This window comes from Hydra viridissima, unplaced genomic scaffold (genome assembly GCF_058129835.1).
Source record: "Hydra viridissima isolate aposymbiotic clone 2 unplaced genomic scaffold, HvirCarnegie_v1 scaffold_2, whole genome shotgun sequence".
In the NCBI taxonomy this organism is placed as follows: Eukaryota; Metazoa; Cnidaria; class Hydrozoa; order Anthoathecata; family Hydridae; genus Hydra; species Hydra viridissima.
Window position 1 is genome coordinate 6,460,559 of NW_028324301.1, and position 24,840 is coordinate 6,485,398.

Here is a 24,840-nt window from a genome sequence, read left to right on the forward strand (position 1 = left end):
TAAATTAAAAACAAAAGTCAGCACAAAATTAAAATACTTCTTCACTATCTCTTGTATCAAATTCAATTTGCCAAGGACGTCGTATAGTTATTCTGCCTTTAAAATGGGGAGATACTTTGTATAAGTGACACAACTGAAGCCAGTACTCATCAAGCTGAGTTAAATCTTGGTATATTATATACTTCTCAGTTTTTGAGGTCTCCATCAGCTTTGAAACAATTTGATGTATGATTAAAAGAAGATGCTCATAATGTTTAACTTCACCAATCAGCTCCTATAATGAATAAAAACTATCAATTAATAGGACAAGTAAATGACTATAAAGAACTTTTCCAGCTGATGTGTTTCAGTGTGGATTTGTTTGTTCTTTATGCATTTTTATTGTCTCTATATATACAAAAAGTCTAATTCATAATTGGATAATCAGTATATGTCAATTTTTTTTTTAATCTAATGTGCTACTTTTGCTGAAAATCTTATCTGTAAAACTAATCATAAGCAACTGATTTTGGATATATAACAAACCAATTAATAGCTAATTGTATATTACTTCAAGATATAAATCTAGTTTTTCTGGGGTCTTTTTCTTTTTCTCAACTTTTTCAATTTCATTTTCTTTCTTTTTAATCCAAAGTGTAAAATTTTTAATTTCCTCTTTGAGACAAAGCTCTAATCCATTTTCAAGATCAAAATGTCGAGTATCTGATGCTAGACGAAGTTTATTCCAACGTTTTGTGAGCTCATCACATTGCATCTTTATAAATGTTACTTCTGCATGAGATTCTTTTCCTTCAGTTAAATCAGATCCATAAAAAAGTGTTTGTTGAATACTCACAAAACCATTTCGTAAATCTTTTTGATAAATCTAATAAAAAATTTCATTAAAAAACATTACACATACCTACAAGACTATTTTTTTAAAATTATTTAGTATTTATTTATCAGCTGGTAGAGTATATTGTGTAAGCAAATAAAATACAGTGATCAATTTTAAATCTATTTAAAACAATATCTTTACAAATTTTAGTTTAGAAGAATTTACCAAAAAAATCTTGAATAAAAATAACTTTTTATAATATTACTCACTAGATGTTCATAATACTGGTTCCAAATAATTTCTAACTTTCCACCTATTAGATCCCATTGCTTTTGTCTATCTTCTTGAATTTCCAACCAAATGATTACCTCATTGTAGGATTCCTGGTAGCATTCAGCCTGACTTAGAGTAGAATCAAGTGTTAGACATTTATTTGCTAGAATATTAATTATTTGATCAAAACGTGTTCTACATGTCTTCATCTCTATTTCAATATGTGTAAACTTGCAATCACCTAAAAGATTTATAACAATTTTAATACAAAAGTTTATTACAAAAAAGAAAATTTTCAAAATTTTTTTTTAAAAAAAGGAGCAAGGGGAAGAAGAGCGTATATTTTCTTCATTTGATGGACCATCATATTTAGAAGGTCTGGAATGCTGCAAGTCTGAGGAAGTTAGGAATAAAGCTATATTCCTCTTAGAAACATACTATGAAAATGAGAATCCTATATTAGCTAATAATTGATATTAAATACTTTTATTTGAAATCAAAATATTTAAACTATTATTGTTTTGCAAAAATCAATTATTATTAAAATTGTCAACATTTCTTTCCCTGATTTTTATGAAACTTTTTTCTTTAAGTTTTATTTTATTATTTTGAAAAATTTCTAAAAAAAGCTTTCAAAACATTTTATAAAGGTTTTTCCTATAAAGTATTTTCCATTAAATTTGTATTTAAAATCATTTGCATTAAAAGTTTTTATCTTAAAATGTCAAATCCCAAAATCTATCATCAATCGTTTTATGTTTTTTATGTGTTTATGTGTTTATGTGTTCATGTTTTTATGTTTTTATGTGTTTATGTATTTATGTGTTTATGTGTTTATGTGTTTATGTGTTTATGTGTTTATGTTTTTATGAGTTTATGTTTTTATGCTTTTATATGTTTATGTTTTTTATGTTTATGTGTTTATGTTTTTATGAGTTTATGTTTTTATGTTTTTATGTGTTTATGTATTTATGTGTTTATGTGTTTATGTTTTTATGTTTTTATGTTTTTATGTTTTTATGAATTTATGTTTTTATGTTTTTATGTGTTTATGTATTTATGTGTTTATGTGTTTATGTGTTTATGTGTTTATGTGTTTATGCGTTTATGGGTTTATGTTTTTATGTGTTTATGTTTTTATGTTTATATTTTTATGTGTTTATATTTTTATGTGTTTATGTTTTTATGTGTTTATGTTTTTATGCTTTTATGTGTTTATGTTTTTATGTGTTTATGTTTTTATGTGTTTATGTGTTTATGTGTTTATGTGTTTATGTGTTTATGCGTTTATGTGTTTATGTTTTTATGAGTTTATGTTTTTATGCTTTTATATGTTTATGTTTTTTATGTTTTTGTGCTTATGTTTTTATGAGTTTATGTTTTTATGTTTTTATGTGTTTATGTATTTATGTGTTTATGTGTTTATGTTTTTATGTTTTTATGTTTTTATGAGTTTATGTTTTTATGTTTTTATGTGTTTATGTATTTATGTGTTTATGTGTTTATGCGTTTATGCGTTTATGCGTTTATGTGTTTATGTTTTTATGTTTTTATGTGTTTATGTTTTTATGCTTTTATGTGTTTATGTTTTTATGTGTTTATGTTTTTATGTTTTTATGTGTTTATGTTTTTATGTGTTTATGTTTTTATGTGTTTATGTTTTTATGCTTTTATGTGTTTATGTTTTTATGTGTTTATATTTTTATGTGTTTATGCTTTTATGTGTTTATGTTTTTATGTGTTTATGTTTTTATGCTTTTATGTGTTTATGTGTTTATGTGTTTATACGTTTATGGGTTTATGGGTTTATGCGTTTATGTGTTTATGAATTTATGTTTTTATGTGTTTATGTTTTTATATGTTTATGTTGAATCTTTAAATATATAATCAATAACTTTAAAGTTTTCTTATGCTAAGAAAGTGTAAAAAAAAATTTATTACAGAAAATTTAATGTAAAAGAGTGAACTGTTGTTAAGTTATACTAATGTATACTTAAGGATTAGAATACTTAGCTCTTAAAAAAAACTTCTGTACCTAACATGTTTTTTATAACTTCTCTGAAGTGTTATTTTTACGGAGAAACAGAAAATATTTCCTTCACTTCAATCCTTATAAAATGTTTACATCCACTTTGCTCAAATATTTACTGAGCACTGAGCAAAGAAAGTTTGAAAAAATGGAAAAAATTGTACCAGAATAAAAGTCTTCTACTGAAGAAGAAAATGACACAATAGAAGAGCAAGCATCTTTAAAATCAAGGAAACAGAAATGAAAAAGTGAATAAAATGTGAAAAATACCCGAGCAAGAAAGATGCAATTAGAGGTGAACATTTTTTAGGTCATAATACAGTGCTTTAAGACTAAACTAATATTTCACCTTCATCTTCATGTTGTTGATTAACAGCCTGTACAAGAGATTCACCGACATTTACAAGGATTTCTAAAGTTCCTTTGTGATTGTAAGCATCATTCATTAAAGCCTACATAGAATTAAATATAATTGCTTTTACTCACAAAGGTTCTTATTTCTATTATATTATGATAATTGCAAAATAAATTATTGAAACCAATAAAATTGACTCAAATATATACTTTTTGTTCATTAAGCTGAGTTTTAATATCTTGAGATTTAATAGCCACTGGTAACAAAGTAGACAACTTAGTTTCTATTCTATCAAGCCATTGGACAAATGCTGTTACTGTGGCATTGTACTTCTCTGAAAACTTGGCAATTTCATCAAACTTTTTTTGATGTGTGATAAATAAAAATGCTATACTTTGCCAAGTTGAATTAACATTGTTAAGAATAGGGATAAAAGATGATGTTTGACGTTTCTCATTCAGTGATATCAACTCGTAAGCACACCGATTGATGAACTGATAGGCTTGTCTATGCATCTCTAAATCTTCATTGATTTTCTAAAGCAATTTAATATCAACAAAAAAATTAAAATAAGAACCCAAAACCTTTACTAAACTAAAAATTCTTAGGAAATTAAAAAAATCTTGACATTCATGTCAACTCACTAAAAGATTTTCCTCACTACCCACTATATCAAATGTAATTAGTTGTCTAGATAGTAATCTGGAATGCAGGATCTCCATCCAACTTTGAAACTCCTCGACATATTTAGAGAATGCTGATATGCAGGCTTTCTTTTTCTCATTGGCTTCTTTTTGTAGATTAACTAGCATACTTTCAATTTGAAGGAACCTTTCATAACATGCACTTCCTTCTGTGCTGATTCGACTTTTTAAAGAGTAAAAACCAGTCAGTTGAACTGATATTTCCATTAAGATAATCTTAAAGATAGACAAAACTGTGATTAATTTAAAACTTTCAACTTAATTATGTAAACTTTCTATTCAACCTTTATCATAGTTTGAAACTTTCATATCAGGCATAAATAATAACAAGCTATTACTTTCTTTAAGGGGAATGCATGTTTATACTTTAATTCTCATTCTAAATTAATTATAGTATTATATACAGGAAACAACTTTTTATTCAAATATTATAATTATAAAGTTACAAACATCTAAAGTTACTAAATTACAAAGTCTATAAATGATCTCACATCATAGAATGTTAAAAGAGTAGGGTAAAAGAATTATTTTTTGAAGCGTATTTTGCATTATTTATTTATTATAAGAAAAATGCTTGACACAAACATTTTCATGTTAAGTGTACTTGACATGAAAATGTATACAAAATTATTCTGAACAAAAATTTCCATTTGTTCAAAATAATCATTTTTTTCTACACTTTAGGAATGTTAGCTTCTAAGTTGACAGTTAACATTTGAGAAAACAAATTTATCTTTAAAATTCTTTATTCCTCAATGGAAACAAATAGGGAATTCATGGAATAAACAACTTTAAAGTTACATAAAAAATGAATCTGCTTTTTGTGCTTTGAAAAAATCATTTTTTGCTGCATTTTAACAGAAAATTTTAAATTTTGTATGAAAAGTTTTTTGAAGATCATTTTTGATTAATTAAAAAAACTTAGGTAATTTTTGCTGTAATCATAGAAAATTATGGCAGTTTTGAAGAAGAGGAAGCAACAATTGCTGCTGCATCTGGAAAATATAAGAAATAAGAAAATCTTTTTTGAAAGGAGCAAAAAGAACAATTAGATGGTATTAAAAAAAGGAACAAAATGGACTTCCAACTGAATATTGGATAAAATCACTTCTTAAAAATAACCCTGGAATACTTCTTTGTCCTGTGGTACAGGGATTTTTCCACTGAATATTGAGAATGCTCATCTTAAGCGGTGTATTAGCATAGATGATAATTCTGAATTTCTGCTTCCAATTCAGTTACACAAGTCACTTCTGAATGTTTTGAAACTCCTACTTTTCTCAATGTAGTTTCACTGCAGTATTAAAACTATCAATTACAAACTTCTTGCTCCTGTTCAAGGTATCATGTATGACTAATTAAAAATGAAATTGTTTTAATTATTTTTTTTAAATAAATTTCTTCATGCAAAATCTTCTGGGGTACCAATTGATAAGACAAAAATTCTTTACATCATCTCTAAAATATAGGAATATACAGAATCACATAGTCTTTTGAGCTACACTCCTGGTGACTATGTTTTGAATTCTTGAGTTATGAAGCAACAGTTTCATATACTTTTATCAACATTTCATATTGAAACATAAGTTCCAGTTTTTTCAACTTCTCTACCTCTAACTTCAACTCCTTTAAGTTTAATTCATGTGCTTAAACTTCCAGAACGAGTTAAGCACAAAACAAAAAGACAATACAAATAAACTGATTATGGAATCTTTATGAGTGACTAAGTTTTGGATATTCATGAAAAAGTGGACAAAGAAAAAAAAGTCAGAGAAAGTAGAAAAGAAAAAGATTTGCAAAGAACAAAAAATACAAAAGCAGATTAAAGAAATATATGGAAAAAGTGAAAAACAAAAGTCATCTGAACCTTATATTCAACATGTGTTTAACATCTTTATCAAAACTTGAAATATTTTGAGAAGTTTTTTACAAAAGTTGCTGAAGGTTTCTAAGAAAAGAAATACCATAAAAAATAAATCTTTTACCCTCAAACAACTTTATTCCAATTTAGTTTTAATAACTCAAACAAAACTTCTGGTTTTCATTTAAAAGAAGTTAATAGTATACAAACGTAAAACATTTTTTTGAGCTGGTTAAAATATATACTACCATAAAAGATATTTCAAGCCTATGTAAAATTGAAATATATTTTAAATTTAGCATAAAAGAATACTAGGCTTTTAATTGCTTACTATGATTATTCTAATTCAGCAATCCTTTTAAAAAAAAAATGAAGAACTTTCAATACTCAAAATCCTCTTACCTTAACTTCATAAATTTGTTGTATTAGATAGTTAACTTTACTTGAAACTTCTATATTAATGAGAGACTCATTTGTAACTTCAACCCATCTGTAAATAACATCTAGACTTGTCATAACATCAGTAACATTCATGTAAAAAGACTGCACATCATTTAAAAATCTATTACACTTTATACATAATTCTTCATATCTTTTCACAACTGATTTAGTAGTATGATGCCATATCCCTGTCATAAAAATAGTTTATTACAACCAGGTAAACTAAATTTTTACAAGAAAATTGCTTGAAAGTAAATAGATTGTGCTTAGTCTATTGTGCAGATTTTCCATACTTATCTTAATTTTAAAAGACAATTTACCATTTATATTATGTAAAAAAAAAAAGTAAAGTATTTCCTTTTTCTTAAAAGAAAAAAAAAGCTATATTTTTTGGGTTAACTACAACATAAATCAAATTTACCTTGTGACTCATTCTCTTCTTCTTTATTTGAATTATACTTCTCAATACCAGACAAAACATCAGATGAAATTTGTATGCTTACTAAATCATCATGTCGCAATTGCACATCATTCTGAAAATTCTATAAAAAAATTTTTTTGTTTTGAGTTTATAATTAAGAAAATTTTAAGTTAAAAAGTTGACAAGAAAATATGAAATAAAAAGAGCACAGACAAATAATTAAGCATATATACACCAAAACAAACCTCTAAAGCTTTGATCATTAATGCTATATTTTGTTCATCAGAAGGAATAGGTCTCTGGACTTCATGGGAAAACCAGCGCTCAGCTTCAAGAAGCCATGGCATAAACAATTGCAACTTCTGCATAAAATCTTCATGCTTGTTAATTGCATCAACTATCAGATTTCCTTTGAAAGATAATTCTCGTAACAAACGACGATATCTATCATTTATTTCATGAAGTTTCTGTTCAAGAACCCATGTTTGACTATTAGCAGCAGAATATGTTGATAATGTTTCAGGAACACTAGCAGCAAGATAGCTTTCCAATTCTTTCTGAAAAGCCTGAATAAAATCAATCTCTATCAAATTCACAATAACTAGTGATTTGAAAGTTCTAATTAGCAAATTTGAATAATTTTTACAAAGGAAACTTAAGAGTTGGACAGTTTTTTAAGTTGTAAACATTCAACTATGAAAAATAACCTACTCTAGACTCAGCTAAGAAAGCTTCCCCAAGATGATTTACTCTTTGAAGATCTCCTTCATGGAATCTAACATCACTTACAAAGTTCTAAACAAAAAATCTGAAAAGTTAAAAACATATATATATACATATACACACACACACACACACACACACACACACACACACACACACACACACACACACACACACACACACACACACACACACATATATATATATATATATATATATATATATATATATATATATATATATATATATGTATATGCACATATAAACTTTGGAAATACTTAATATCTAACTTTGCAAATAGTTAGTATGTGCAACAGCCCATTAACCCTCACTGCCGCTTGAGAGAGCATTTTTTGACTTTGAAATTAACAGATGCTGTTTTCATTTAGATACAGAATTCTTTAAATCAGTTTTGAATTTATAAATAAAGAAACCATAAAGACTTTTTTAAAAAATCTAAAAAGGCTTGGACTTTTGTAGTATTTCATTTGGTACAAACTTTTGGTAAAAGATTTTGTGGCAAGTTGACAAGAAGTAGTTATTAAATATTGCCATAGCAAACAATCTTTCATTTTATTTAAATGTAAAAAAATTATAAATTATTAAACATAAGTTTATCATAAAAAAAAATATATAAATTATAACTTTTTCCAGATATACAGGGTGCATCAGCTATTTGAGAACATTGCGTAATGTCATCATTTCTTTATGTTACATTAACTTTTTTTTTAAATTTTTTGCAGATAATTAAAAATGACAGATAATAAACTGACACAAGAAATGAAAAGACATGCTGTAATTGTAGCATTAAAGGCAGAGTATAGCGATTTACAAATCGCACAATTTCTTAACTTAATTTCTTTAGTTTTCTAAACTTAATTTCTTAAGTTTTCTAATAAAAAGATCAGGCGACATAAAGTCGCTTGATCTTTTATTTTTAAAGTTTGCAAGGAGTTAGAAGAAAATGATGATGATTGTAATCACGCTGCTAAACGTAAAAAGCACAAGCAATGGTCAGACGCAATTTATTCATCAAGTTCAGAATATCATTGATGAGAGCCCCCAAAAGTCAATGAGGTCCATTGCAAAAAACCTGGGTATTTCAGAAGCCACAATTCAAAGGATTGTTTGTGAAAATGTTTATGTTGTTGTGAAAATGTTTTATGGGATGAGGAGAGGCCAGTTTGTCTGAGACCACCAAAGCAAATCATTTGATAAATTCCAAGAGGCTGTTAAACAAACTGAAACATCCTGCTGAACAAGGCATGCTTTGGTTTTTTTCAGATGAGAAAAACTTTGATCAAGATTAAAAAGTAAACAGAAGAAATGACAGACAGCTGTGTAATGACCCTTGAAAAGTTCCAACAGTCATGCACACAAAATTTCCTGCAACTGTTATGGTTTTGGAGGTTGTAAGCAACAAAGGACATGTGATGCCACCACACTTCTTTCCACAAGGACTAAGAGTCACTTCTGCTGCTTACATTGAAGTCTTGAATACTGTTATTAAGCCTTGGATGGATAGAGTAAAAAATGTAGGGAAGGCCCTACATTTTTCAAAAAGACTCTGCACTAGTATATAAGGCTCAAAGCACTCAGGATTGGTTAGCAGACCATTTTAATGATCATATCATAGTCATAATAACAGATAGTCTGGCCAGTTAAGCCATTTTTGCAAGATTCTATTGTTTTCAAACAATAGAAGTTAAAATTTTGAATTTATGTTGAAAATAGTTAATTTATTGTGCCCAGTCTACTAACTAGTGTACAAAAATCTAAAAAATGGCAAACTTTGGAGAGGAACAGTCCATTGATTCTCTTATATTAGATCTAGAATCAGACATTTATTTTTTGAAAAAAGTAAGTTTCTTAATGATGTCGATGCTTTTCTTACAGAAATTGGAAATGGAAGCGTTTCAAACAACTTTAACTGCCAGAAGTGTGTGAAAAAATGCAAATCAGAGAAAGGACTCAAACACCACATAACAACACATCACTTTAAGATTGACTCTTCAACACTGCAAAGAAATGTAGCAACTGATATTAAGCGTGCGTGTACTGCAGAAGAGTTCACAAAAAAAGCTATTTATATAAATATATATATATAAAAAAAGCTATTTATATAAATATATATATATATATATACACACACACACACACACACATTTGTCCTCTCTCTCTGTCTCTCTCTCTTTATAGAGAGAAAGAGAAAGAGAAAGAGAGAGAGAGAGAGACAGATATATATATATATATATATATATATATATATATATATATATATATATATATATATATATATATATACACTGGCGAGCAAAAAAAAGTGAACAGTACAATTTTTCAGTAAATTATGTATTATTAATCAATTAAAAATATAATACATAAAATATAACATATCGCTTATATTAAATACATATACATACACATATATACGACTCATTTTGAAAAAAAAAATTAATATTTTGTGTGGCCACCACCATTTTTCATCACTTCATTTAATCGACGCGGCATCGACTCAATTAAATTTGCTATCAAACGGTCAGGTATCGTAACCCAAACTTGTTTTATGGCTGCCCAAAGATCATCCAAAGATGAAATATTATTTTTATGGACCTCTTTATCCATATAGTCCCACAAATTTTCAATGGGATTAAGGTCTGGACTTTGGGCAGGCCAATTTTCAAAAAGGAAGATATTGTTATCCTTGAGCCATTTTTTAACTTGTTTAGACGTATGGCAAGTAGCATTGTCATGTTGAAATTTAATTTCATCCTCTTCTAATTCTTCCAGTGTGGGCAGCAAAGATTTTTGTAGAATACTAATGTATTCTTTGGCATTTATTCGTAATCCATCTTCGACTCTATGCAATCTGCCCACACCTTTGGCAGAAAAACAACCCCAAACCATAATTCCAAGATTACCCTTTACTGTTTGGTGAATACAATCTGGATTTAATTGTTCGTTCTTACGTCTAATGCACATCTGTGGACGATCTGAATGCAAACAAAATCGTGATTCATCTGACCATAATATTTTTGTCCAGTCTGTGTTTTTATTATTTTTTACCCAAGCTAACCTTGCCTTTTTATGGCGTGCTGTAAGAAGAGGTACTTTTTTACATGGGTGTATTTTGAACCCCTGATCTTTAAGACGCCTCGAAATTGTCCATCGGCTAACCTTTTTATCATCAGAACACGTAAAAGTTTCTGCGATATGCGTCATAGTGGTTTTTCGATTTTTTAAAACATTGAATTTTAACTTGTGACAATCTCTTTCCGTCATTTTTCTTGGTCTGCCAGAACCTTTTTTTCTAGCTGTTGTTTTATTGTTTTTCTGACATGAAAGTATCTTGTGAACTCCACCAACACTAATGTTTACACCTTGAGCTTTCATAATTTGAATAATTTGGCGTATCGATTTACCGGACGCACTCATTCCAACAATGATTCCTTTTTGTTCCATTGTTAAATGAGGTCCTCTGTGAAAGAAAAATGATAATATTTTTAGAGTAATATATGAAGAAAATATTTATTTAATGATAAACTATGTATTCTAAATGAATATTTTTTTTTTCATAAGAATCCAATAACATCAAAATTAAAGGGGATTTTTCGTTTTAAATAAGTTAGAGGCATAAATAATAACCAAAATAAAAATAAAAAAAAATTACCTTTTATTTGGAGACATTTTTTTCCTTTTATTTTTTATAATAATAATATAGCGATAATACGACCTATTTCACCCACGCTCTAATATCAACTACAGATTTTGCTGACAACGTGCACTGTATTCATATCTAATGTTTAGAAGTTTATTCATGTTTTCTTTGAAAGATAAACGTAAATTCTTTGATAGTACGAACAAAAATAAACAAGCTTGTATGAGTTTCTGACCAGAGCTCTTTCATTTTATGCGTAAGCAGTCGCTGTTCACTTTTTTTTGCTCGCCAGTGTATATATATCTATTTATAAATATATATATACTTACAAATATATATACTTACATATATATATACATATATATATATACATATATATATATATATACATATATGAAGACCACACTGGGAAAACGATTAAGCTACATTTTCATTGTCTTTGGGTATTTGCCCCTGTTATTCGGCTGCAGTTTAACTATATATATTTTTATACATATAATTGACTATATAACTAGAAAACCGATCAAATTACACAGATATTTAGCTTAACAAACAAGTGAACTATGGTGTTTTGAAGTTTAAAATCTAATTTACTCAAAACAATAAAAGTGTAGCTTGATTGTTTTTCCAGTGTGGTCTTCATATATATATATATATATATATATATATATATATATATATATATATATATATATATATATATATATATATATATATATATATATATATATATATATATATATATATATATATATATATATATATAGAGAGAGAGAGAGAGAGAGAGAGAGAGAGAGAGAGAGAGAGAGAGAGAGAGAGAGAGAGAGAGAGAGAGAGAGAGAGAGAGAGAGAGAGAGACACACACACACACACACACAATTATTTTATATAAACAATGCCTTTATAAAGTTTGTGGCTATGAATATAGCCATTTTTAATTTCCTTCTTTTGATGAGTTCATTTTTTGTTACAATTTCGGCATGGTAATTTCTCTTTTGTAAAGGTCTTTGGTTCTGGATTATTATCAAGACTATTAGTTCCTATAATTGGTAACCTAATGTTTTCTAAGGAGAGATTTGGGAAAGTGTGAAGGCCATAGTTTAGATCTTTATAAAATAATTCATATATCTGATTCCACAAAATGTGATTTCAGTATTCCACATATATCGCGTCTTTGTTTACAAACAGTATGCACCAGTTAGTAGACTGGGTTCTAAAAAAACTATAACAATAAGATAAACAAAAGTGCACTTCAACTGGTCAGACTATGTATTTTATGACTATGATCATATCACTCCAAACTTGTTGCCTCCAAACTCTCCAGACCTGAATCCATTGGATTATTATGTGTGGGGCATCGTTGAGAGAGATGTTAATAAACATTCCCACAACACCAAAGAATTCATTGTCCAAGTAATGGACAACATAAATAAGGGCCATCTCAAGAGCATTTGCAGTCAGTTTAGGTCTCAAATCAAAGCTATTATTGAAGTAAAGGGGGATTTCATTGAATGAAATTATTAAACAATAGTTTATCTTATATTATTTATATAATTGATTTTGATTAAAAATATTTTCCGTTTGAATTTTTATCATTCATAAAAAACTAAAAATATGTTCTCAAATAGCTGACGTACCCTGTACATTATAAATCTGTTAACATACATAAACTATACAATATACTACCAGATACATATCTTGTGACCAGTTATAGTAGAAACTTTACAGAAAAGTTATAGAAAAGAGTAATATCTGTTAACTTGAGAGAAGGAGAAAAGCAACTATTTTTTTACTTACATGAGGAACCCATATCTTTTTAGTATTTACTTCAATAATAACCTAGCAACCTTCTATGAATTTATATTTTTAAAATGCAATTAAAATTATTTTTTAAGTATTATCAAAATTTAGCATTTAGAATATTTCTGTTTTACCTATACTGTTTGTGATAAATGTATAACATATACAGTCACAAGTTCTGGTTTATAAAAAAAAAAAAGACACACAACTATTTAAAAATCCTTAAGATTTGTTTATAAAGCTTAAATTTTTTCAGTCAGATTCTATAATCTTGTATCCTACTATCTAAAAACTTCCTAATTAGGATACCATACCCTAATTAGGAAGTTTTAAGATAGTAGGATACAAGCATATTATTACTGTCCACATTCTCTTGTCTAATTTATGCATTTTTTTAAGTTTTAATCTATAAACACAGATAAATTTAAAACCAAAACTAAAACTCTTCCTAATTAAAAATTATTTTGGCTATAGGATAACCCCCAGCAAGCTTAAGTTTTTTTTTTAATTTTTGAATAAAAATCTGTGTGTGTGTGTGTGTGTGTGTGTGTGTGTGTGTGTGTGTGTGTGTGTGTGTGTGTGTGTGTGTGTGTGTGTGTGTGTGTGTGTGTGAATGAGTGAGAGAAAGAGAGAGAGAGAGAGAGAGAGAGAGAGAGAGAGAGAGAGAGAGAGAGAGACAGAGACAGAGACAGAGACAGAGACAGAGACAGAGACAGAGACAGAGAGACAGAGAGACAGAGACAGAGAGACAGAGAGACAGAGAGAGACAGAGACAGAGAGATAGAGAGACAGAGACAGAGAGACAGAAAGAGACAGAAAGAGACAGAAAGAGACAGAAAGAGACAGAGAGAGACAGAGAGAGACAGAGACAGAGACAGAGGCAGAGAGGTAGAGTTTAGATTAATTTATGTTACTTGATGACGCCTGTACAGATCTTCTATGCCATCAAGGTCAGATGCATTAATAAAGTATGATTGAGCTTGGACTTCAGCTTTTTGTAACCACACCTAAAAACATTTTTAAAGAAAAAGTTAAGTGTAGTTTCAAGTTATATATCTAGTGCATATTTTTAAATAAAAAAAAGAAAATGAATGTAGTAATTTCTACGAATATTCAAAATAATTTTCAATAAATTTGGTTATAAATAGGCGTGTAATAGTTTTTCAACTTAGGGAATCACCGCATTTTAGCGGTGACTTTTTTAGCGTTGAGACGAAATAATAAATGAGCTTTACTATTTAATGAGCAGTTAAAAAATCGTTTGTTTTTTTTTTTTTTTGCGTTGCTTTTATTTTATTTCATTTTTATTTTTTTATCAAACGAGAAGTTTTTAAATAAAGATTCGGTTAAATTTTTTTTAAGAAAAACAAAAAAAAAACAAAAAAACAAATGAAAACTTCAGAAAAAAACTAAATCATTAAAACTAATAAAGATCATAAAAATTTGCTTCTTAAAAACCAAGAAGTAAGTTTGTTACGCGATCGATCTTGATAAACAGCATTGTAAGAATAAAAATGTAAAAGTTTTCTTATCAGTCGTTTTTACTTTTTCTTCGTTAAACAGGTCAATTTACATTTAAAATGTGCTAAAACAAACGTTTTATTGAAATGAAATATTTTAAAACTCAGATGTTATTACCTGAAAGTTAACTATTGGTCGAAGTGGAGGTACATGAACAGTATAACTCTCCATTTAGGAACCATTAAAAAACGCCTTTTCTCAACCATCGATCACGGCACTAATTTATGTATAACAACGTCAATATTTAACGTAAGTTCTTAACTTTACGCCTGAGTTATTTCCTGACATTTAAAAGACATTTTAAAGTAGTTCTATGACGTTTTATTAAATTCTCGCATTATGGGAATGACCATGATATTTAATAGTGTGTATTGTAAAAACAATGCAGAGCACAAAATAAAAAAAATTTAATTTTTATAATAATAGGAGTTTTAAAGATAGTGAAAAAATATGTATACTGTATTGGGAAAAGTTATAAGTTTATTGCGCTACTTTGCATAATTTTCAAGTTTTTTACATAAAATTTTTTATCTAAACCTTAACTAGAAGTATATATCAAAAGTTCATTTGAAAAGAAATTTTACTTGCAAACTCATAAGGTGAGCAACTAGGATTTTTTTTAAGACAGAGGAGATTTTGCTTGAAAAGCTCAATGAATGGTTTAAATTCAATGTACTAAAAGAAGTACTTTCCCCCAATGTGTTTTTTTTTTTTTCCTTTCTACCATTTAACTCCCCCCTGCAGAAGATTGCTCGTTAACTAAATCTTACCAGAGGGTATTTGTGGTTTCAAAGGAAGAGGATAGGTCCATGTTGGTAAAAAATCCTTAAAAGATATATATTTTTTCAACTTTATATTAGTCATTGCACTAGTTAAATTTCAGCTTAAATTTGCTCTCTGATTAAATGTAAAGGAAACGCGGTATGAGAACCAGTAATATCATTGCAAGTGTGTTCTCTAAATACTTTATAATATTTATGACCCAAACTTTTAAAAAAAAAGTAGGTCATTATATTGTAATTTGATTGGATGCTGGTACATTTAAAAATTTCAGCCTCAAAGAATTTGAAAAATGGTAGAGATTCACAGTCGTAGTAAGCAGTATCCTGTCTCCTCAAAAGCAAAAATTGCGATGGTCTTTACATATTAGTTTCTCTTCCTCTCCCCATCTCAATAGAATTTATGGTTACGCAATGCGGAAGAACCATTTTTTAGACGTTTCAAATAACATTCCACGGTCCTTCCCCATACAAGTCAACCATTAAAACTATAGGATAAACGCTGTGGTAGTATTTTAAACACCTAGATCAAATTTAATTTTCGATATACCCAGGTCATTCGAGAGGATGTGTGAGGCTTGTTCTGTAATTTAATTTAATGGACTTAAACTTTGTCGTTAATAACAAATAATTACAAGTACGAACTTTCTATATCAGACTTTTGAAGTAAATTGAACTTTTTTAAAGTGGTACGTCTCCTTTAATAAACTTTTTAAAAGAATAATCAAAGACATAAGTAATAAAAAATACCTTAAACAAGTTGAAACTATTATACTTATTTATTTTTTCCAAGAAAACTTGATTGCCCAACTTTTGCCTCACTTATTACTCAATATTATTTACCCAAAAGTGAAGATAATTAAAACAATATAAACCCAATTCATTACCGTGGTGTGACCTTACAAAGTCCTATGCTTTAAGATAGTTCTAATTTAAGAAATGACAAATTTCGTATATGTTAAATAAACATTTAGAGAAAAAATTTTAGTTATTTTAACTAGGTATCTAGTTAGTTGATTTTTAAAAAAAATTAACATGTTTTCTTAATGATGATTAGTTTGCGTCTATCAATGATGATGATCGTAAATTAAGATTAGTTTTTTTTTTTTTTTATATCCAATACAACACAACGTGAACCTCCAAAAAAAAGTGGTTAAAATCTTATTGGAAAGTTTATGATCCATTCATTTCAGGAACATCTATCAGCGGGAATTCTTAGAGAGTAAAATAAATGAATGGAAGAAATCCGACGTTTACGAAAACATATTTCTGATCTAAAGAGACAATCAGTTCTTGTTTGAATACCAAGCATCTTTACAAAGGAAATACTCTTCTTTGTAAAGTTATTTTTTGCGAGTACAGGGTTCGTATTTTTTTGCGGAATTAAACAATGCCACATCAAATCGAAAAGAAGAAAAACCTCAATTTGAATTTCGAAAGAATTCCTCTGTAGGGAATAATATAAGCACATTCCTGATTCGAAAAATGTAAAAGTCGAAACCAAGCTATTATGTTCGAGTAAGAAAACATAGTTTGAAAATTTTATTTATTTAGCTAAAATTGTTTAAACGAAAGCATAGAAATTTTTGCATTTTTACAGCACAAGTAAAGTTTTTCCACATTAATTCACCATCCTAAATGAATTCTAAGATAGCTCATTCATTTTAAGTGTGTTTTCATATTGTTTTTTTTTTCTTCCGGGAAAGTGCTACATCGCGCAAGTTAGAACACAAAATTTAAAAAATGTCATTTTCCGGGAAAAGGCATTTGTTTTTACTCTCTCGGTTTTTTGAACAAAAAAAAGCATAGTTCTGCCAAAACTCATGATGACAAAAAAAACTGTTTGTTTTCTCTGCCTGTAAAAGTGCTCTAAACAGTCATTTCTTTTTTGATTGACGGAGTCACAAAACTGTTTTCTTTTCAAATCAACTTTACTGATCCAAGAATACCAATTGGAGGGTGTGACCATTGCAGAGTTCATCTTCATAAAAAGCCCTGAAAGTTTAATTCAACTTAAATGCTTAATGTAATTTTGTTTTTATTGAACCATATTATAAAATAAAGAAAAATTTAAACTATATTTGCTTTAGCTAAACCTTGTACTAGTAATCATAGTAGAGTAAATAAAATGTTAATGAAAATACAATTTTGATCTAATTAAAAACATGTTTATTTATTGCGAAAGTTATTACAAGGAATTAAACGTATAAATGTATTAAACAAAAATTATCTAAAATAAAAACTAGTATTCTTTATAGTAAGATTTTAAAAGTTTGATTTGAAGTATTAAATCCTCGCTGAAAATCTTATCAAGATAAAATAGCGTGAATGGATCACCAAAAAGTAAAAGTATGTTTTTGCGTTTAAGAAGCCGATCGTTAAACCCAGAAATATTCATAAAGCAATACTTAGACTGTGTAAATAAACGACAATATATCACATTAGAACAAATAAATAATGGTTTAGCGTAGAGCACCAGTTAATACATTAGCACTCAGCACTTTTGTCTTAAGAAACATATTTCGGGATGCGTTCACAAGCACGATGAAAACAACGTTTAAATATTCAGTATTGTACCGTATACCTAAATGTAACTCTCAGTGTAACAAAAGGCAGGTAAAACGAATGGAAACGAAATTTTAGTTCAAATGAAGTTACTGAATTTTATACTCCCACTTCAGATGTAAAAAAATTATTTTCAGCTATAAGTACTCTACAGTTAATTGCGAAATTGAAGAGTTGATATAATTCCACAACGTTTACCTATTCTTAATGCGATTATCTAAGACTTATCCGTGATTATCTGCCACTTTTGTCTACAAAAGTCTTATTTACGATTATCTGCCACTTTTGTCCACAAAGACTTATCTGCGATTATCCGCCACTTGTGTCTACAAATGCAATTAAGGGAAACCTCGAATTCTTTTCTCTTGAATCGTATTGCTTTTGGACTTCGGAAATACATTGATGATTTCCCTTCACATATTGCAGAAAATGATTCCTCGATTGAAAAGCGTTAAAACTAACATAACTTGGATTTGAGCCAGTATTGCCAATATATCTCAAGAACGCCTAACCCAAATAGTAAACGGTATTTCTTTGGTACTGCTTTTGTATAATGCGGACATTCAAAATATCATAAGTGCAGCGGATTATAACATAAAATCGTCGAATAACATTTTTCACCTTTGCAATTGACACTATGTAACACCTGGACAAAAGATTTCTGTGCATCAAATGAAAAGTTCTTTCCGAGAATTGAATACACCTGTGATCATTTTTTTCATAGTGAGCATAAGCAATTGTTAAATCTTTAAGAAAGCCTAAAAAATCATTAAAAAGCTTTATTGTTTAACAAAAAGGAATTGAAATGAGCATTTTTGATGGACCAGGCAACTTAAAATGTAATGAAAGAGTTGAAATTCCAGATTCTTTAGTTGTTGCTTGGTTAAGTTTTCTATCAGGCTGCACAGAGTGTCGTGCACACAAATGATTTTTTCTGAATTTTCTTTGAGCTCGAATGATAAATATATGATGGCTGCGAGCGTTTCTCTAGCATTAACTTCAGAACAAACACTTGTAACCTTTTAAGATCTCTGACTCTAATCTTTAATAAATGCCTCCCTTGTTTTACACCAATTTGAATCTTCCAGTCAATAACATGGTATTTTGCGGTGTGAAGCTTATAAACTATAACCATCTTCATACAAGTTCAAGTAACTTATATATAGTAGTAATAGTACACTCAACAACCAAGTAAGATGCTTTTTAAGAAAAGGTTGCATGGAAAGGTTTTTGGCAAGATAAAATTGCAATCCATCAATTATACCAATTTAAATGGTAAATTTTAACATTTTAATACTTTCACCAAATATTACAAAGTATCTTGTAACAACTATTACCAACAAAAACACCATTTTTGATCGTAATGGAAAAATATCAGTTTTCAGCAATAACTATTTTTTGAGAAAGAACTATTTGACTAAGCTATGAGGACGGTTGTAAAAATAATTTGGAATCCAACATCCATACCTTTTGTAACATGAAGCCATCTTTAACTTAGCATCATTGAAGCTAAAAGAATAAAGAATTTTACTTATAATAATAAGGCTTTTTTTTTTTCAAAAGCACGTTTTTTGATAAAAACTTTGAACGCCCGGAGAATGCAGATTCAAAAATAAAGCTTGCGGAAAATGCAGATAGTCCAATTTTGTTTTACGCGGAGATTGCAGATAGATCAATTTTGTTTTTGGCGGAGATTGCAGATAGTCCGATTTTGCGCGGAGCCATCGATATATTTCTTCAATAAATTTATTTCCGAGTCGCACGCCGATTGACTTAAGAGGTCTGCCCGAAAAAACTAAAGAACACCCATATAAACTTAACAACAACACCCATAAATTTTATTCCGATAGCATAATCTGATATATTATTTTTACATTTATTCTTATTCTCTATATGTTGTACAAATTTATTTCCCACATAAATTTGTGAGGGAAATAAATTTGTACAACATTAAAAACTTTAAAAACTTGCTTCACTTTTTCTTACAAAATTTTTGGAGAAGTTAGACATCTAGTTAATTGATATTATTGTTTTTAACTATATATTGTCAGCCATTATTTAAATGAGACCCTGTCACACCTTAGTCCGTTTGTTTAAATTTTTACAATTTTATTTAGAATCATGACATCTAATAAGACACTTGTATTTGTAACTAGTAACGAAAATAAACTAAAGGAATTTACACAAATAATTGGGCTCAATGACCAATGGAATATCATATCTAAAAGCATTGATTTACCAGAATATCAAGGAGAACCTGATGAAATAAGTATCCAAAAATGTAAGATTGCTGCAGAACATGTAAAAGGACCAGTTGTTGTTGAAGATACATGCTTATGTTTTAACGCATTTGGTGGTCTACCTGGTCCATACATAAAATGGTTTTTAGATAAACTAAAACCTGAAGGAATATATAAAATGTTAAATGGTTGGGAAGATAAAAGTGCTTATGCATTATGTACATTTGCTTATTCTTCTGGCTGCCCTTGTGATGAAATAGTATTATTCAGAGGTGTTACTTATGGAAAAATTGTAGAACCACGTGGTTCTACTACTTTTGGATGGGATCCTTGTTTTCAGCCAGATGGTTTTGATCAAACATATGCGGAGATGGATAAAGATATAAAAAATTCTATTTCTCATCGTGGAAAGTCTTTGGAATTGCTTAAAAAATATCTTCAAAGTTTTTCTGTGCAGAATTAATTTTTTGAGTTAAAAGTTTTGTTATTGAACTCCAAAAAAATTAGCATGAATAAATTTTGTTTTAAATTATACATTATTTTTTTATTTTTTCTAATTAAAATACTTCATGTTATTAATTACATTGTTAACTAAATTTATATCTTGTAAAAGAATCTAAATTTTCTCAATACCTTTGATAAATGACAAATCATAAAAGATAAACAGTATGCTGTGTAGAGCGTTGCCCTAGTAATTACTAGATTTTCTATGAAATTTTAATTGAAACTTTTTGCATTAAAATATTCTGAATATATTGAAAATATCAACACTTGACCATCTATAAGTGACTGAATAAAAGTCATTTTTGGTATTGATTGATGGGGCTTGAAAAAGATCTTAATATAATTAATTTAGTTATTTCATTATTGCTTTATACACCATAACTTCTTACTTTTTACTATTATGTTTTAAATATTTATTAATGGCATGATTTTTTATTATCATTTATCAGACCACCTACAAAATTTTCCTAAAGACTTTTTTACAAATGATAAGCTAAAAGTACTTTACTATTCAATAGTAAATGCACATTACTCTCAAGCATTAATGAATGCATTTTTATATTCCATCAAATATTTTAAAATAATGGTATACTCCATTTTTGTGTAAATGAATCTCAATCATCTTTAAAAACTTTACTATAAATCCTGATCATCTCAGAAATTTTATTCAAACTTAATGTAGTTAAAGAAGAAATGTTACAAATTAAAATAAATAAAAAAGATTCTATTACTGTAGTGTCATCTGGCATTAAAACTATAAACACGTTAAGCTTTGATACATGCCATTAATACATGCAATTTGAATAATTTGGTGCTGCAGTTATAAAGTGCCAAAATTGTTTTAAGGGCTAAAAGAACTTATGAGTATAAATATATTTTGCCAGATTTGAAGTCAATTTTTATTACTTGAAGGTGTGTTCATCATAAAACTTAATCTTAGTTTAAATGTAACTTCAAAATGATAAGTTTTTGTTTAAAATTTATTTAAAATTGAAGAAAAGAAAAATGACATTTTTGTTTCAGTTTTAATCCTCAAGTGTTTTGTATTAGATGTCTTTAAGACCCTTTAAACTTTGTGGACTGCCTGTTAATAATTTTGTCACATCATAACGAAAGGTTCTCGATGTAGTTTAAACCAATACTGTTGACAAACCAATTCATAACTTGTTTTGCTATTGAAACCAAGCTTTAATACTTTTTGACAAGATTCGTTATCTTGAAAAATGTGTTTTGTGTAAGAATTTAAGTAATAATTTGTTTTCAATGATGTAAATGCAGCAGCGTTGTAAGAGATGACTATCAAAAAATATTAAAACAATCATAGATTGTAACTCGAGCAAATAAAAATACTAAATAATCCGCTTCCATGATTACGATATCGGTGAACCTTGATTTTTGACGACTGAAAACATTTTGTAAAACGTTCTCGAGACTGTTCACACAATGTCATGATTTTTTAAAAGTAATACCTGATTAGATCTTTCTCAGAACATTCTTATTCGCTAATATTTATATTTATCTATTCGCCAGTAAAGAAAATACATATTTGTAAAATTTTATACAACTTCATAACTGTCTCTTAATAGTTAACAAAACCAAAAAAAAGCTCTTCGAAGTTCTGGTTTTTAAGTTTGCAAGAGTTTAAAATATTTTTCTTAAATAGAGTACAATTTTAATAAAAAATAAAGCTGGTGTCATTTATTATTTACAACTTAGATAAAGAAACAAAATAAAGCTGGTGTCATTTATTATTTACAACTTAGATAAAGAAACAAAATAAAGCTGGTGTCATTTATTATTTACAACTTAGATAAAGAAACAAAATAAAGCTGGTGTCATTTATTATTTACAACTTAGATAAAGAAACAAAATAAAGCTGGTGTCATTTATTATTTACAACTTAGATAAAGAAACAAAATAAAGCTGGTGTCATTTATTATTTACAACTTAGATAAAGAAACAAAATAAAGCTGGTGTCATTTATTATTTACAACTTAGATAAAGAAACAAAATAAAGCTGGTGTCATTTATTATTTACAACTTAGATAAAGAAACAAAATAAAAAATTTGTATTTAGAAAACACTTCCCTTTTTCTTAAATAAAGATTTTCAAACCTTTTGAATTTTTTTTTTTTTTTTTTGCTAACTGAACGCAAGTATTTACCCAAACGAGATGTCCACTTTGAGCAATATTGTCAAGTGCAGAGCGACTCACAACTGAATAAATCGTAAAGGTGAAATCTAGAATTTTCGGCGTCATGAACAGGTGGTTCCTTGCAACATATTGGAGCTGATTTATATTTTTTATATTAAGTTCTTTTTAAAAAAAAGTTTTTCTCAAAAAGTAGTGTATTGTTAAACTACATTTTCCTACTGCACCCATATTGTTTCATTTTATTTAAAAAAAATAGGTAGTAATCGACAAAGATCTTAGTAAAAAAGCGCCTAAAAATTTTCCCATATACCCAGTAAGAGGCCCAGGGCGAAATCCTCCTCTCACGACGGGTTTTAAAACTGAATACAAGGTATTATTTACAAAGATAAATTCCACTCCTCTCACGGCGCACAGTGACTCAGAACGATCAAAAAACGGTAAAAATTAAATAAAATTTGACATAAATTGTAAATCAATAATGTTATATATCAAAATAATAATTTTTGGGTCAAAGATTTCAAATTTATTAATAAATTTTTTTTTATGCGTAGCTTCGACGCGTATAACGCGCGCTTATGCGCGTATACGCGCGTTTAAGGTGACTATACGCGTACAAAAATTTTTTTTTCCAATTTTTAGAATCTTCAAGACAAACACATTATCTTGATATATTACTCTACTTGATATTTTTACAAAAATGGTTTTTAAAGGAGGTTGATACAAAGAGAAAAAAAAACTGTATTTATTACATTCATTTTATTATTTACATTACAATTAATTTAATAACTTCATCTGGTAACGGTTTTCCTCGATAGCTCTTATGTTTTCTAAAAGATATGCTTGATACTTTTGGATCTGATCTTACTAGAAGGTAGTGCATCTGATTCATCATTGTGTTTAACCTTGAAATTTTTGCCGTGTGCTTAAGTCTAGAATTTCTTATCTGTTTATTTAAACTCTCCAGTGCATCTTCCGAATATACCCCGACTGGCAAAGGTAATTTATGTGATATGGAAGAACTATGAAGCAGCAGTTTATGTACAGTGGGAGGCATAACATACCAGTTGTACAAACTCACTATACGTTTAGCTGTTTCAGTGCAGTATAAATCTAATTCATTGATGTTAATAGAATATCCACAAGATATGGTTATGAGAATATTATGCAATCTTTCAATTATATCACAATCAACTTTAGTAATTTCAGAAAGAGCTTTACTATTTTTAAATGCTCTTCTGGCAGTATTGCCGTCATTGGTATTTCCAGACCCAGTTTTAGGCATGTCAACATATAAGCTTAACCGTTCTCTGAAGAGTACCTGAATCTGTTTTTTTTTTAAGTCTACAGATAATTTTTCCTCAATTGTTTTTGGCTTATACTTTTTAATTTCAATTTTATAACTCAAATGAAGAATAAATTCCAAGCATTTTATCCAGCAATGCAAAGCTGAAATTCCAAGCCCCAAGGCTGACTCATTCTCAGTTTTTGCTTTTAATAAACCAATATTGTTCATTTCGTTGGGTTTAGCATTGCAAACATTGCAGGATTGAGTGGATTTTGTCTCTGTAAGTGCATTAACTACTTTATTATCAAACATTGTAAGATCAACTCTATAGCTGATATTAAAGGTCACCTTTCTTCCTGCAATATCAAAAACTTTGCAAAACGTCTTTAAGGTATTTATTTGATTTTTTAGATCTGATTCTTCTTCTCTGGATAAAATTGGACTCTCTTTTTTATATTGTAGATGAAGAGGTCTACAAAAGTGACAACTTGAAGGATTTGCATTTTTCCAAATTTCGCCATCTTTTACTTTGAGCAATAAAGGCACAAAAGCTGTACTAAAAAGATTTTCTTCACTCTTAAGTTCTATACTTGTGATGCTTGTCTCAAAGTATTTCTGTTTATAAACACTTTGGCTTGATGCTCCATCAAAACCAATCTTTCCATGTAAAACTCCAAATATTTCGTTACCTTGACCACAATTAGGCATA

General features: G+C 28.4%; 2 protein-coding genes across 2 annotated transcripts in view; one reads left to right on the forward strand and one right to left on the reverse strand.

Moving 5' to 3' along the window:
• LOC145187185 (uncharacterized) overlaps nucleotides 1-14,950 on the reverse strand; it is a 59,096-nt gene extending 44,146 nt beyond the window's left edge. Inside the window, exons 1-12 of the mRNA XM_090077212.1 lie at nucleotides 14,721-14,950; nucleotides 13,997-14,089; nucleotides 7,613-7,696; nucleotides 7,147-7,467; nucleotides 6,902-7,022; nucleotides 6,442-6,668; nucleotides 4,119-4,394; nucleotides 3,684-4,010; nucleotides 3,469-3,571; nucleotides 1,087-1,331; nucleotides 551-865; nucleotides 38-274 (exon numbers count right to left, since the gene is read on the reverse strand). Of these exons, the coding sequence (XP_089933338.1) occupies nucleotides 38-274; nucleotides 551-865; nucleotides 1,087-1,331; nucleotides 3,469-3,571; nucleotides 3,684-4,010; nucleotides 4,119-4,394; nucleotides 6,442-6,668; nucleotides 6,902-7,022; nucleotides 7,147-7,467; nucleotides 7,613-7,696; nucleotides 13,997-14,089; nucleotides 14,721-14,774 (2,403 nt within the window). The 5' untranslated portion in view covers nucleotides 14,775-14,950. The remainder of the gene's footprint in view (nucleotides 1-37; nucleotides 275-550; nucleotides 866-1,086; nucleotides 1,332-3,468; nucleotides 3,572-3,683; nucleotides 4,011-4,118; nucleotides 4,395-6,441; nucleotides 6,669-6,901; nucleotides 7,023-7,146; nucleotides 7,468-7,612; nucleotides 7,697-13,996; nucleotides 14,090-14,720) is intronic.
• Nucleotides 14,951-17,536: 2,586 nt separating this feature from the next.
• Nucleotides 17,537-20,719, forward strand: LOC145187321 (inosine triphosphate pyrophosphatase-like). Its single transcript, XM_080063688.2, has one exon. The coding sequence runs from the start codon at nucleotides 20,069-20,071 to the stop codon at nucleotides 20,648-20,650; it is 582 nt and encodes a 193-aa protein (XP_079919814.2). The 5' UTR covers nucleotides 17,537-20,068; the 3' UTR covers nucleotides 20,651-20,719.
• Nucleotides 20,720-24,840: the final 4,121 nt, after the last annotated feature.

Bases quoted from the DNA above. Each gene is read 5' to 3' on its own strand.
- LOC145187321 (XM_080063688.2), top strand. From the start codon at position 20,069: ATGACATCTAATAAGACACTTGTATTTGTAACTAGTAACGAAAATAAA.